Source organism: Microtus ochrogaster, unplaced genomic scaffold, assembly GCF_000317375.1.
Source record: "Microtus ochrogaster isolate Prairie Vole_2 unplaced genomic scaffold, MicOch1.0 UNK29, whole genome shotgun sequence".
NCBI lineage: Eukaryota > Metazoa > Chordata > Mammalia > Rodentia > Cricetidae > Microtus > Microtus ochrogaster.
In genome coordinates this window covers 2,567,226-2,582,730 of record NW_004949127.1, presented here as the reverse complement: position 1 = coordinate 2,582,730, position 15,505 = coordinate 2,567,226, and the positions used below count along the sequence as shown (strand labels likewise).

Below are 15,505 nucleotides of genomic sequence, written 5' to 3'. Positions count from 1 at the left end.
GACCTCTCCTCTTGAGGTCACTCTTCCTGTGATGGTGAACTGTGACCTGTGAACCTAGTGACCTCCTCTTGAGGTCGCTCTTCCTGTGATGGTGAACTGTGACCTGTGCTCTTGAGGTTGCTCTTGGTCAGTGTTTGGTCACAGCAGTAGACACAACTAGGACATATACAGTTTGCTTTTTCTTTTCATTACGTTTGTATTTTCATATCTGAAGTGTTTCTTTATATTCACATCTCTTACAGGTTTAAATCATCTGACAGTCTTTGCCTTTTAGTTGGAGTATTTAATTCTTTTATGTTCAGTTCTTATATTTTTATGGTTGGATTTTCATCTTTCATTTTCAAATTACTTTCAGTGTCTTAATGTCATTTTTTTCTTCTGGTGTGTCTCTGCCATTTACTTTGTATTTAATAGAGATTTTTAAATCTCCTTTTTCTTTTGATTCCAAGTTATTTCTGAGTTATTGTCTTAGTGATTGTTCACAGGATCTCCATTTTGTTGTGTGCCTTTTCCTGGGGGAGATGTGAACAAACTTCCATTGACTTTAGACACTGACAAGAGACAAAGAAATGATTCTACTAAGTCTGGCTTGGGGAGCTAGCGAGTACATGAGGGTTACTTGCAGGAGTGTGAGTGTCTCGAGGGCACCAGCACTACTGAAAATCCATCTTTAGTGTGTGTGACAACTCGTGTGTGATGCACTCCTGGAGCTCACTGCGCCCTTTGCAAGCTGCTGTCCTTACTACTAACCTGGGGGAGGGGACTGTTAACCATCTAACGCTGAGGGCTTTCTAACTAAGGTACACTCCATTAGCTTTTTGAATTTTAGAAGTCTTCCTCTTCCCTCTAGGAGGAAATGTTTCCATTTGAAAAAAAATAGCCAAACAAGTCACTATGATGCACTTTCCTCTTCAAAGACTCTCTTCCTTCCAGCTTTGTTAGTTTTTGGAGGGGGGCATGAACCATGTCAGTTTACTTTGAGGTGGGGCACTGATGACTGTTCAAGATGCCCACTAGCGAGTTTCCGAGGGGAGGGTTTATTTAGAGTGCGTTTGTCAACCTGTAGGTCTCAACCTGACAAATGACCCTTTCATAGCGGTGCATATCAAATGTCCTGCATATCAGATGTTTATTACAGTTCATAACAGCAGAATTAGTTAGGAAGTAGCAATGAAGATAATTTTATTGTTAGGGTCACCATAACACGAACTGTATTAAAGGGTTGCAGTATTAGGAAGGTTAAGAACCACTGATTTAGATTATAATAGGTGAGGGAAAGACAGCTGTATCGTTGACGTCTTCACCCAGCATAGGTGATACACTGCTAACACTGTTGATGTGCCATCGCGGGCAACCCTGTGAGTCTGTTCTGAGATTCCCAAGTCTAGAGAGTTGGGAGAGCTGCTCTGTGTCTCCAGGAGGGTGTGTTTCAGTTTAGCAGACACTGCACACCATCCCCTTCGTGAACTTTCTCCAGTGGGAGAAGACGGGAGGGGGAGAGTCCTGCAGCTGGCCGTTTATAACCATCTACTCACCTTTCGTTCCTGTGGGTGGGTCTTCTGTACAGTCTGGTATTGCTTTGAAGAACTTCTTCCCACATTTTGCTAGTGATGACTCGATTTATTCGTTATTGATTTGTGTGTCTTCAATCACATTTTCAAAAGTGTACATATCAAATAAGGAATCGGAGCTCACTGCTTTAGATTTGAACATTGACCATCTTTGACCATCTTTTTATATACTTGTTGGCATTTGTGCGCCTTGCCTGTGGAGAAGGCTCTGTTCAAGTTGTTTATTATCCTTTTCTTTCTTTCTTTTGGGATAGGGTCTCACTGTGTAGACCTGGCTGTCTGTAAACTCACTGTATAGACCAAGCTGGCCCCAAACTCACAGAGATCCACCTGTTTCTGTGCAAGTGCTGGAATTAAAGGTGTGCACCATTGTGCATGGCTTATTTATTTTTTAAATATGATTTTGTTGTTTTAGAAATTTTTAAGTTTTAGAAATTCTATATAGTAGATATTAACATTTTCCCAGATAAATGCTTTTCATCTATTTTCTCTCATATCTGTTAATGTGGCCCATTTACTCTGTTGTTTTGTTTGCTATTCAAAGGTTTTAAGTTAGATGTAAACTCGCTTGTTTTGTGTTTGTTGCCTTTTGTTTATTTAATATTTTAAAATTCTTATGAAAGAACACTCCTCCATCATACCTTATCTAAGAGTAACTTGTTTTATAGATGAGGTCCTTTGTTGCCTAGTCTGACCTGAAAACTTGATCCTCCTGCCTCAGCTTCCTGAGTAGCTTGGATTATAGGAGTTAGATTTTTGAGATGTTCAGCTCTCATCTTAAATCTTGGCTAGCACTATCCCATGTACAGGTGTTTAGGGAAGCGTCTCTCACTCCTTTCCCTTGTGGAGTTCTCGTGGTCAAGCTCCACACTACTCGGTAAGCACTCTGCCTCGTGTTTGTGTAGATAGTCCACAGTGAAGGGTAGGAAGTACACCATAGTCAAGATGGAGAATTATATTTCTAGGACAGGAAATAGTAGAAAGGAAGTAATTTGCTTCTGGTTACTTCAAGATCTAGGTACAATAATCAGCTTTTGTATTTTTTCCCTTCTCAAAGCAGATACATTCTTACTTGTTTATCACAATACTTTGTACTAACATTCTTGTTGACAATCAGGTGACTACTAAATATAGAATTTGATTTGCATCTCTGATCTGGCCTGTATGGCTTATAATTCCATTCGCTAATGTAGAGAACTGCTTCTTCTGTTTTAGTATGTTGGTAGTGGCTCAGTTGATGATTAGCATTCTGAATTTAACTAAAATTGATTTGCATTCATAGACGCAAATTTGTTAGACATTTTGCAAATACACTGTTGCACAAGTCAAGAGGTGCAAGAGGTAGAAATGTAACCACTCATTGTCCAAGAAGCTACATAGTAGTGTGTTTGAAGTTCGTGTTGGTAAAGGTAGAAAGGCCAGCAGTTTTAGTGGTTAAAAACAAGGACTCTGGAATCTGGTTTGATTTGTATCCTCTCTTGTATAGAGGTTTCATTTTGTGAAATTATCAAACCCTTCATGCCTTAAGAGTCATCATTATAAAATGTGGATGATATCTAATCTTGATCAAATAAGTCCATATAGGGGTGCTGCTTATAATTGGACTTAGTATGCAGTAAGTACTTAGTAATATTGTGGTGGTGTAAGTACTGATTAGCATATAATCTTGTGCCAGTATTGGAAGACGTTATTACCTCTTTAAGCTTAATGAGATGCACTTACTAGTAAAGGTTAGCAACAATAAAATTTTAGTAGTCTGATTTTAGACAAAAAAAACCAAACAAACCAAAAAGCCGAAAAATAAAAACAAAACAGCAGCAAAAACCTCTGTCTGTAGTCATACTTTCTACCCACACTTACATAATAGTAATAATCATCAGTGCTAGCCTCCTTAAAGTGGGTTCTGTGTGAGAAAGACAGTTCAAACCCTCAAACTGTTTTCTCATCTAAAGTTGCAGATAATGAGAAGGAGTATGTGCCAAATTTGTCCGGTGTGACTGGGTTAGCACGTGACAGATTCAGGATATGGATCTGTGTCTGATGGTTCTACAGTAATTGGTTTTAACGATTTATCTATACATAGATATATTTTTATTATGTTACTGAAACGAGTATGTTGGCAAAAAATGTATGTTTAATAGTTATTCAGTTTACAAGTTGCTGCAGTATTGTAGAGATGCAGCAAATATAGTTTCTTTGATTTGCCGCAAAAATTTTCTCTAGAAGTGAAATTAGTATGAAGTGATTTTGGTAAAATTTATATTTGTTAAACTTCTGCCTGGTAATAGTGGAAAGCAATTGGAAGCATTTTTGAATTGATGCCCACATCTTAACTAGGTTAAATCATTAGGTGAGCACAGTAGGCGTGCAGTCTGTTGTCAGGCCAGCCTCCTGTCTCCAAGTAAGCCTCTTTCAGCTTGCGTTGGGAACATGTTTTGTGGCATATTGTGAGAGAGAGACAGGAAAAAGTACCTTGTGGGTAGCCCAAGTCTTGCTGCTAACTACTTCTGTGGTTGCTGTTGCTCCAGCGTTTGTAAAAGCCTGTAGCCTATGCCCAGGTGGGAGGCTGTTCCTGTTTGGTTTATTAGGAAACTGAAGCCTGGAGAATTTAAATAACTTTTTAAATGTAACTTGTATAGCACATTTTTGTGGTTTATTATTACCTATACTTTCTGGGTTTTTTTTTTTTTCCAGTTTTTTGAGACAGGGTTTTTCTTGTGAAAAGCTTTGCCTGTCCTTGACTTACTGGCTCTGTAGACCAGGCTGCCCTCAAATATCAGAGATCCACCTGCCTCTGCCTCCCAGTGCTGGGATTAAAGGCGTCCACTGCCACTGCTTGGCTGTTGATTCTAAATTTTGATAAGTAGCAATGTCCCCCAATTTTTAAAAAATTTTTTTTTCCTTTAAGGAAAGAACTTATATGTTTTTACTAACTTTTATTTACGATTTTCTGTTTTAAGGAACTGAAGTTACCATTCACATTTTTAAGTGGCCATATTCATGAGCTGAGGATTCATGTACCGTGGACAAAACTGGGCTCCGAGCCTGTGGTCATTACGATCAATACAATGGAATGCATCTTGAAACTTAAAGATGGAATCCAGGTAAGAAACTGCTGAGCCTAACTATTAAAAGTCACATAAATCTATGTACTTACTTTCTGCAAGTCCATTCAAGTAACATAATTATTTACAAGGAGCTGTTTTTAATATTTTGATAAAGATCTAAAGGGTGTTTTTTATTTTTATTTATTTAGTAGATTTTGATTAGTCAGTTGTAACCTTACTAGGGATGATGTAGAGTTCTCATTCCCTGTATCCTCAGCACACTGGGTGTTTATTGATTTGGCTTTCTGACACAAGGCCTTGGTCTGCAGACTTTTGTGCTGGACTGTACTTGTTGTCCCTGGCCCAGAGCTGCCTGATGGCTTTCCGGTCTGAAGAGAGCTGACAAGATTGATTGAAATGCCATTCTTTATAAGATCTATAAGACAGTTGTAGGGTATAAATCTTATCTTAGATAAAACTTTTAGTTTTTGTGATATTAGGGTTATTTATGAACTAATAAAATTATTTCCTGTTTGACAGAGTAACTCACTGGGCTTTGATACTTTTTGTTTTTATTAGTTTATGTGCTCTTTGATTCTAAATCTGTAATATACAGCTTCACACTTATTCTGGGAAAAAATAGACCAGTGTTACATTCTCACAAAAATTTATTTTGTGAACTTTTAGTATTTCAGATTGTTCATAAATCTGTAGTGGTATTTCAGCCTGGTTTCCTTTTATAATTATATCTGGTAATTAATAGTCTGTAACCATCATCTTCCTTAAAGTTTTTTTTTTTTTTTAATCTGGCCTTGGTTATACCACCCATGTGGTGCTCTACTTTAAAAGAAGGACAATCTCCCAGACATTATGTTTTCCTCAGTGGGAAGGTGGAAGTTCGAAGGCCGATGTCCTATAAAGACACATTTTAGAGAGACAGAGTACAACTGATTTCAGGGTGGGGTTGGGTCTGTAACGCACGACAGTGCAACCTCAAACTAATATTTGATATTGGGCCCTGTGGATAGCCACTGTGGGGTGATCGATGTTCCCCTGCACGGTATTTGAGGTCTGAATTTTGTGGTGCGTACAACAAAAGGCCAAATGTCATAAATAGAAACCATTTTTTTTTTTTTTTTTTTTTTTTTTTTTTTTTTTTTGGTTTTTCGAGACAGGGTTTCTCTGTGGCTTTGGAGCCTGTCCTGGAACTAGCTCTGTAGACCAGGCTGGTCTCGAACTCACAGAGATCCGCCTGCCTCTGCCTCCCGAGTGCTGGGATTAAAGGCGTGCGCCACCATCGCCCGGCGAAACCATTCTCAAAACAAGTGTTTTCTATTAATGTTTAAAATTTTGGCAAGAAAGAATTTTGAAAATTACATTTGACATTTGGACAAATTATTTATTGTTATACACCCCTGGAGAGTAATACTCATATTTATGCTAGTGGTTAGAATTAACATTTTAACAAAATCATTACAAATGAAATGACATTTTAATGGTATTAAAACTGTTTTTAGGTTTTACATTTTGATTAGTAGTTTGTAGTAAATTTAAAAAAATGACAGGAGTGAGAACTGAGGAGCTCTGCTCTAGTGCAGCTGCAGAGCAGAGAAGACTGGGAGATGAGGGTTTGAAATGGCAGGAACGGGGTGGCATGTGCATGGAAAGTCAGTACTAAATGATCCAGGGCTGTCTGAGCCTTAGCTGCTGTCAGTGTGCCATGCACAGTTGCTGAATCCTCTGTGGGAGCTGCGTCCTGTTTGCAGTGCTCAGTCCCTTCCCCAGCACCTGCTGACTGCAAGTGCTACTCAAGCTCTGTTGTCAGCAGAGCCACTTAGGAAAGAGGTGTTCAGAACTTAGTGTGACTGTGGCCTACAGGGTCACAGTCAGCTGCCCTAACATGCATTGTATTCCACTGTAATTACAAGACTTGTAGGATGTGAAGGTGACCAAGTTGTGTTAGATAAAGTGAAGATTACATTGTTGGTCATGCAAAACTACTTTTGATACTTAGAGATTTCCTAGTAATGTATTTAACTATTTGCTGCTTACTGTGGTAGTCATCTCTGTCAGTCATTGTCCCTGTCTTTAAATCCTCTGGCCTTTTGGCCTATTTTTTTCTTTTTTGAACTTTATTGATTCATGACATACTATGAACACTCTAGTGTAATCTATTAAAGTCCTCTGAACATAAAACTGAAGAGCTAAAACAATACAATAGCGTATATTTAACTGCACATCCCTCCCCCAGCCCCCTTTCTCAATGTTCAACCTTTGTACTTGCTCTGTAAATAGTAGTAGACTTTCTACACACTTAAATTCTGTGATGGAGAATAGTAGTAGACTTTCTATACACTTAAATTCTGTGATGGAGAATACGTATCTGTATCTGTATATATACATGTATTTATTTTATTAAACCTTGCAAAGTATTTCTTCAACTTAAGTGAATACAAATTTGTCCTAAAACTTATTCTGATTTTTATATCATCTAGAAAGTAAATGTTTAAAATCTCTCTTTTTTTTCTTTGAGACAGGATTTCTCTATGTAACAGTCCTGACCGTCTAGGAACATACTCAGTAGACTAGGCTGGGTCTGTCTGCTTCTGCCTCCTGAGATTAAAGACCTGTGCCACCACCACTCAACCATTTTTTTTTTTTTTTTAAAGGGTCTCAGTATGTAGCCTCCTCTGTCTTGGAACTTGCTGTGTAGAACAGGCTAGTCTTGAGCTCATAGAAACCCACCTGCTTTAGTCTCCCTATCTGGGATTAAAGGCCTATGCCACCAGACTTACTCATGTTTAAAATCTTTAAAGTTAATAAATGCAGTAATTTGTAAGGCTGTCTATAGAATTATCTTTATTATTATTAAGACTGAAGAAATTGTTTTAGCCTACACCAAAGCTTTGGTATATCACACTGAAGAACTAATGATCTTTAAATTTGTTTTTGGCTAATATATGCAGTTGTAAACTCTCCTTAGTATTTGGAGTTATAGGATATGTTTTTCCAGTGATCTTTTCTTGCATTTTTAGGAGTTTTGAGAATTCCTTATTGGCTCAATTTCTGATTTGGGCTGTGGAATCACCATACTCTATTGATTTTCTTCATTTCTTCTAGCATTGGCCAATGATGACCTTGCTATAACGTGAATAATATAGTTCAGTTTCTGTCTGTAGCCTCTTTATTTCAAGACTGAGAAGCAAGAATTTTGCTTCTCATATCCCACAGCATATTTACTGCCGCTAGAGAAGGGAGCCTGTGCCTCCTGTGATGGGCCAAGTCTTCCAGCCTGTGTAAGAGCTCCAAAAGCTACACACTTGGTAACAAACTTTATAACTCCAGGCCTTGGGGTTGAGTTCTTGTTTTGTGTGTTGTAGCTGGTATGAACAAATACTTTGTCCTGATGTTTTTTGCGCGAAGGTAAATGGAAGTAGCCACAAAAGTGAGCCCACTTGCGGCTCACTGATTTTTACTAGACTGGCCAGGAAGTTTATAGATCCTCTTCCTCCGTTCTTTAGCTTTGCAATTACAAGCAATGTGGCACCATTGTCCCCAGCTTTTTTTACATGAATGCTGGGATCTGAACTCAGGCACTTGTTCTTGGTAGGGAACAAGTGCTTTACTAACTGATCACCCCAGCCAGCTCCTTTTATGCTTTTGTTGTTGACACAGCTGTATGAAAGGTGAAATTAATATTCAACCAACTCTTTAAAAATGTACAACTTAGTCAAGTGGTGGTGGCACATGACTTTAATCCCAGCATTTGGGAAGCAGAGACAGGAGAATCTCTGAGTTCGAGGCCAGCCAGGTCTACAAAGTAAGTTCCAGGACCAGCTCCAAGGCTACAGAGAAACCCTATCTCCAAAAAACCAAAAAGAAAAAAAAAAGTACAACTTAATAGATTGGTATTATTATATTTACTATAAGGGTTGTTGTATTCACAATATTTTTCAACCACCAGCACAGTCGAGTTTAAGAACTTTTTCATCACCTCATAAAATGCCCTCTACCTATTGATGTGTGCTGTAATCTTCTTCCTATCTCTATTTCTGTTTGTATATTCTAGAATGTTGCATAAAATAAGGTATGTGACAGTTGTGTCTAGCATCTTTTGCTTAGCTTTCATTTGTTTCTATTTGCTCCACAGGTTCAATATGCAATAATTTCTTGATTTAGATCTGATGATTAGATGCCTGTTATTTTCTTCTTCCTTAAATGTACTCATTTTAAAAATAACTATAGCGTGTTTGTGTCCGTGTTTGCATGTATGAACAACACATATATGGAAGTCAGAGGACACCTTGTGGGAGTTGGTCCTTTTCTAGCAGTGGTCTCTGGGAATTGAATTCGGCCTTGCTGGCAAGTGCCTCTACCCACTAAGCCATCGTCTTGCCATTCTGAACTTATTTGTTTTGTTATGGCTTTCTTTTTAGTTTTTAAAAATTATACCGAGCATTTATATCTCAACTGAGTTTTGTCTGAGTTTTTTTTTTTTATTTAAAAATTATTTTATGTGAGAGTTTTGCTTGCTCATAGAGGCCAGAGAGGGCATCAGGTCAGGTTCCCTCAACTAGAGTTACAGGTGGGTATGAGCCACTGTCTGGGTCCTGGAAGTGAGCCTGGGTCCTCAGGAAGAACAGCCAGTGTTTGTAACCACTGAGCCATCGCTCTAGTTCCCTGGAGTGTTTCAGATTGTTTATATTTCATGTACTTTTTAGTATGGCTGAGTTATGCAGTCTTTCTCCTTGACTTCTGGTTTACCTTTCTGTGAGTTCTGTCAGTGGCCAATTGTGGTATAGAGATACTAAATGGAAAATTCCTAAGCAAACAACTCATGTTTTAAATTTCACATCATTCTTGTTAGGGTTGTGAAGTGTCCAGGACATGAAGTAACTCTTTTCCCTGCATGTCCTTGTAGCATATGCTGCCCACCTGTTAGTTCATTGTTAACATGTAGCTAGGTCTCATGGTGTTCTGCATTGCTTGTACTCAGATAACCTATTATACTAAAAAGTAACTTCAAAGAGCAAGAACAATAATAATGCAATTTTGATATGACATAATTGTAGCACAAATAATAAAATCCCAGAGACAGATTTATGGGTTAAAGCTTAAGGTCAGAGAAGCAGAGCAGTCCGCTACTAGAGATCTTACCTCTAGCAATGCTCAGACTGAAAGGACGATCCTCAGACTGCCTAGACTGCACTGTGTCTCCACCAAACCTCACACTCCATGCTCCAGTGAGCTCCTGTCTCTTCCCCTTTCTATTCCTCTCTCCACCCATCCATATCGCTCCTGTCCCCACCTCTCTAGTGCTGGAGATAAAGGCATTTGATTCCCAAACAAAGGATTAAAGGTGTGTGCCACCAGCACCTGGATCTGTTTCTGCAGCGCTCTTGTGTAGCTCAGGGTGGCCTTGAACTCAGAGACCTTCTGCCTCTGGCTCCCACGTCCTGGTATTAAAGGTGTGCGCTACCATTGCCTGGCCTCTAGTGGTTTAACTCTGCACTCTGATCTTCAGGCAAGCTTTATTTATTGAAACAGAAATAAAACAGCACTACACATAATCAATTTTTTTTTTTTTTGGATACAGGGTCTCATGTTGCTTAGGCTGAGCTCAGACTTGACTATGTAGCTGAAGATGACTTTACATGTACTCCTGCCATGGTCTACCAAGTGCTGGGATTACATGCATGTGCCACCATGTGTAGCACAGTTCTCAGTAGTAGTTATGTTTAATCTTACTCAAAAAATTTTATAAATTAAATTTCATTGTAAATATGTTTACAAAAGAAAAGCAGATTATATCTCTATTAGGTATTTGTCTTATTGCTGCCTCAAGAGGCTTTACTAAAACAGCTTACGTGGCGAGGAGGCGGTCACATTGAGTCTGCAGGCAGAGCAGAGAGCAGGGAGCGTTTGTGTTGTGCTGCTCTCTCCTTTCTCCTCTTTCACCGCATCCCTTGGAATGGTAGAGCCCTTGTGTATTACACTTCAGTTAACCTAATCCAAAAAGTCCTCATAGACACACCAGAGATCTGTTTCCACGGTGATTCTAGATCCCATCAAATTAGGAAGATTAGCAATCAGATTTCAGGTTCTACTCTACAGTGTCTTCTTATATATATATTATAATATTATATATATAATCCTTTTAGTTTTTGGGCATGCTGTGTGTTTGTGTACATGCTACAGAGTGCATGTAGAAGCCAAAGGACACTTCTCCCCTCATTTGGGGAAAAGTCTGTTTTGTTTTTACTGCATGTGCTAGGCTGTCTGCCTTTAAGCTTTGGGGATTTCCCAGTCTCCACCTCCCACTAGGATTACAGACGTGTGCCACAGTGCCTGGATATGTATGGGTTCTGAGGATTCAAACTCGGGTCTTGAAGCATGCATGTCAGACGCTTTACCCACTGAGCCATCTCCTTACCCTGCGTCAGTTGCTGTCCATGGACGTGTGTGTGTGTGTGTGTGTGTGTGTGTGTGTGTGTGTTGGGTGCATTCATGCCATGGCATTTGTACGGGTGTTAGAGGTCAATTTAAGGGAGTTCTTTCCCTCCTTTCACAGTGTTGGGTCTGGGGATTGAACTCAGGTCTTCAGGCTTGACAGCAAGGGCTTTAACTCATGGAGCCAGCTTGTTGGCCTCAGTTTTAATCTCTAAGTCAATTTGTTTATGGGAAAGCTAAGAAATGCTTTTATTCCTGTAAGTGAAATTACTTCAGCATTGGCAAAACAAATACCAATTTAGGAGGGGAAAATGTTCTTAGGGTTTGCTTTATGTACTGCTTTTTATTAATAGAAGTTTTTCATATGCATCGGGGAAACCCCAGTAAGAGTAGATCCACCTTTAAGGAAACTCACTACATTAATATTATTTTCTTATATTCAAGTGAGATTAAGTTTAAACTACTGGAGAATATGGATGGACCCCCCCTTTAATGCATTTTCTTTTTTTTTTTTTAAATTATTAACTATACAGTGTTCTGCCTGCATGCTTGAATAAGAGGGCACCAGATCTCATTACAGATGGTTGTGAGTCACCATGTGGTTGCTGGGAATTGAACTCAGGACCTTTGGAAGACTAGGCAGCGATCTTAACTGCTGAGCCATCTCTCCAGTTCAAATATGGACCCCCAAAATAAGTCATGTATTTAATTTTTAGCCTTTATTACATAAGTATGCATGTTTTCTTGTAAAAATTAAAGGTATTTGGACCTTAATGACTGTCTATAATATCTGATTATGGATAATGTAGAATGAATGTTAGAGAACTGTAACGATTGAATAGGGATTCCTCGTTAATTCAAACAAGAACACAGTAAACATTATGCATTTGCTTTTTCCTATAACTCTTCTTTAAGAGCCAAAGTCCCTTTGTAAGAAATAAAGCTGAAACACATCATTATTATCTGAAAACTGATAAATTTTATGCCTGCTAATAGTATTATAATATATAATTTGATGTTTCTGATTTTATTTCAGTTATTTAAGGACTTTAATGGATAAGTTGACTTCATTAATACTGTTGAGAGTAATTCTGTGCTTGATTGAAATTGACCTGAAATACATCTTTTTGTATTTTTATACTAAACACTCTGCTTTTGTGTTTTTGACTGATGGTTTTGCTGAGGATCCATCCCAGAGCCCTCAGAATGCTAAACAAATGCTAACTCCGGCTAGCCTCCCAGTGTCTCCCTTTTAGAAGTTATGCATGGTCAGTAGATGCTTGCGATGTTTTTTTGTCTGCATACTTATCTATTTCCGCTTTTACTTTTTGATCTTATTATGTTGGCCAGATGTTGAACAGATCTTTGCTTTTCCTTACCCATATGTTTAGAATGTGGTATTTAAGATTATGGGAAGTTGTGTATATTTCTTTCTAGAAGTATTTATAGTGTTGGAGGAGGCCGCTTGTTCATCCCAGCTGCCCAGAACCAAAATAACCACACAGAAACTATATTAACTAAAACACTGCTTGGCCCATTAGCTCTAGCTTCTTAATGGCTAACTCTTATATTAATTTGACACATTTCTACTAGTGTGTATATTGCCACGTGGCAGTGGCTTATTGGCAAATATTCTGTATGTCTGACTTGGTGACTCCATGGCATCTCTCCGATTCTGCCTACTTCCTCCCAACATTCAGTTCAGTTTCCCTCCCCCTACACCCCCTTGCCTAAGTTCTGCCCTATCAACAGGCCAAGGCAGTTTCTTTATTCATTAACCAATAAAAGCAACACATAGAAAGAAGGACCTCCCACACCATTATAGTTTGCTTTTTGAGTTTCTGGACTTCTTCTGTCTCTTTATTGATTATTCTGAGTCTTAGTCTCACCAAGTAACCACAGTTGATTTGGAACGCCCCACATCACCCAGGCTGGACTGTGTTCATCCCTTCCTGTCTGCCTCCAAACACTGTTGTTACAGATGTGCCCTGCTGCACTCTGCTCTGCCTGTTTTTACCTGACTTTTCCTTAGCCAGCTCTTGTCTTACTAAACTCAGTTAAGGGAAGAGGAGTGCCATATTCTCTTGGCAGTGCTAGCGACAGTTAGGAAGTCTAAACCCGTCTGTTTTTACAGGTTCTCTCATAATTTAGATACATTTATTTGTGCTCTGAATTTTTTTCCTAGGTAATAAAATCAAATCACTAGATTACAAAATGTCTTCAGGTTGAATAATAGCTACATTTTAAATAGTACATTTTAAATGAAGACAAATGGTTTAGAATACTGATCATGACTCGGTTCCTGCGCCCCTGGCTTGTTTTGTAAATATGGGTTTTAGGACATGACCTTATTTGTTCGATTGCTGCTGTCTGTGATGTTTTCTTACCTCAGCAGCACAGATGAGTGGAAGCAACAGAGCCTATATAGTTTGCAAGCCTTTTACATAAAAAGTCTTGTTTTAAAGTTCTATAATTATTTGAAAATTTCATTTAAATTAAAAATATGGAATAAAATATTTTCATAGACATTTCTTTATTGATTATTAAACATTAGATATCTGTATACATTTTTGAGTTGATACTTTATTGAAAAGTTACTGTTTATGCTATATTAATATTATGATGAGACAATTTAGCAAGGTAAATGTTATGGTAACAGATACTGTGATATCCGTATAACTAGAACCTCTGTAGTCATTTTGTGGTTTCTAGAGAAAGGGAAATGAGGTTATTAAAATACATATCAAATGTTGTTATAGAGAGACTTTTCATGTGTCTGTGTTTATATAGATTTTAAGGTTTTGGATGTACACACACACACATACACACAACTCTCATCTTGACAAAAGGTTATAACAAGCATTACCTTGGCAGAACAGAGCCCCTGAAGCATTGATATTGGGTGGTGCTGGACTTGCTAGTCTAAATTCTGTCAAGTTTCTTTCCTTTTTTTTCAGGTGTATTTTAATTCCTTTCAAGAAATGGAGTCTTTGTTATTGGCTTCATATATAGAGCTTGGTAACTGTCTTCTGCCATTTATAATGGCTGGCTAAGAGTCCTGTCATTTTCAAGCTCTTGAGTGCCAGAGACTTATAACTCCCTGGGTCTCATAGCCCTGGAAGCTCAGGCTATGGCCTAGTGATTTTTAGGTGTTCATGTCAAAGGTGTGTTGTCAGCTAAGTGCTACAGTGACTAACTTGGGTGTTGGGAACAGTAACTAGTGGTACAGCCCTGAGCTTTGGTAGTTAATACAGTAGGCTCTTAGCCCATAACATCTCCGGCCCTTTTCCTGTGGCAGGGCTGACAGTCTTGTCTTCTGCAGTAGCTTGTGTCCTCCGGCCAGCTCCTTTGCTGCTGTTCTTGCTGTTGTACTCTAGGCTGGAAGCTCTAGAGCATGTCTTCCACTGCTGTTTCTAGGCCACCCCTCTGCCTGTGATAGAAGTTAGAAGTCTGGGAGGGCGGTGGCTGGAAGGATGGCTAGGCAGTTAAGAGCATGTACTGCTTTTGCAGAGGATTTGAGTTTGTAGCCAGAGACTGCTTATTTGCTTCCCAGCCGTCCAGCCAAAATAAACACACAAACTATATTAATTTGGCCTGTTAGCTCAGGCTTCTTATTAACTAACTCTTACAACTTAAATCAACCCATTTCTATTAATCTGTATATTGCCATGAGGCTATGGCCTACCTGTAAGGTTCTGGCATCATGGTCTTTCTTCTTTTGCAACTATATGGTATCTCCTTGACTCCGCCTACTTTCACTCTATATTGCCATTCAGATTTCCCTCCTGACTTTATTCTGTTAGCCATTGGCCGAAACAGCCTCTTTATTAACCAATGGTAATAAAACATATTCATAGCATGCAGAGGGGAATCCCGCATCGTGAGTTCAGTTCTTAGCACCCATGTGGATCCAGTGCCCTCTTTTGCAGAAGGCACCTGCACTCATGTACACGGGGGGGGGGGAGGCTGGGGGGATGGAGAAAAGAAGGAGTGGGGAGGAGGAAGAAGGAAGAAAGGGAGGGAGGGTGGAAGAGAACTAAAAAAAGAATCATAAAGATAGATTAAACCATTTAGGAGAAGCCCTATCTGGTTCTATGTTGCAACACTGGGATGTTAGGGGTGGAGGGTGGAGAGTCAAGGATGGGAAGTACAGGTGTTTGGGGTGGAAATAGGATACAACTTGTTTGAGAAACTGGATTATTCCAACAAACTGAGAATGGCCTGCTGGTAAGACAGAAGTCGTCCTGCTTAGAAAACTAAAAAAGGGTGTGCCGTGTCTGTGCTCACGTTTCAGTTCTGTGTGCCGTGCCTGTGCTCACGTTTCAGTTCTGTCTGTGTGCCATGTCTGTGCTCACATTTCAGTTCTGTCTGTGTGCCGTGTCTGTGCTCACATTTCAGTTCTGTCTGTGTGCTGTGCTGTGCTCACGTTTCAGTTCT

General features: G+C 39.1%; 1 protein-coding gene across 6 annotated transcripts in view; it reads left to right on the top strand.

The window, feature by feature from the left end:
* Vps13b (vacuolar protein sorting 13 homolog B) overlaps positions 1-15,505 on the top strand; it is a 441,647-nt gene that overhangs the window by 4,325 nt on the left and 421,817 nt on the right. For all 6 annotated transcript variants that reach the window (XM_026789767.1, XM_026789768.1, XM_013354110.2 and 3 more), the window contains exon 3: positions 4,532-4,675. In XM_026789767.1, the coding sequence (XP_026645568.1) occupies positions 4,532-4,675 (144 nt within the window). The remainder of the gene's footprint in view (positions 1-4,531; positions 4,676-15,505) is intronic.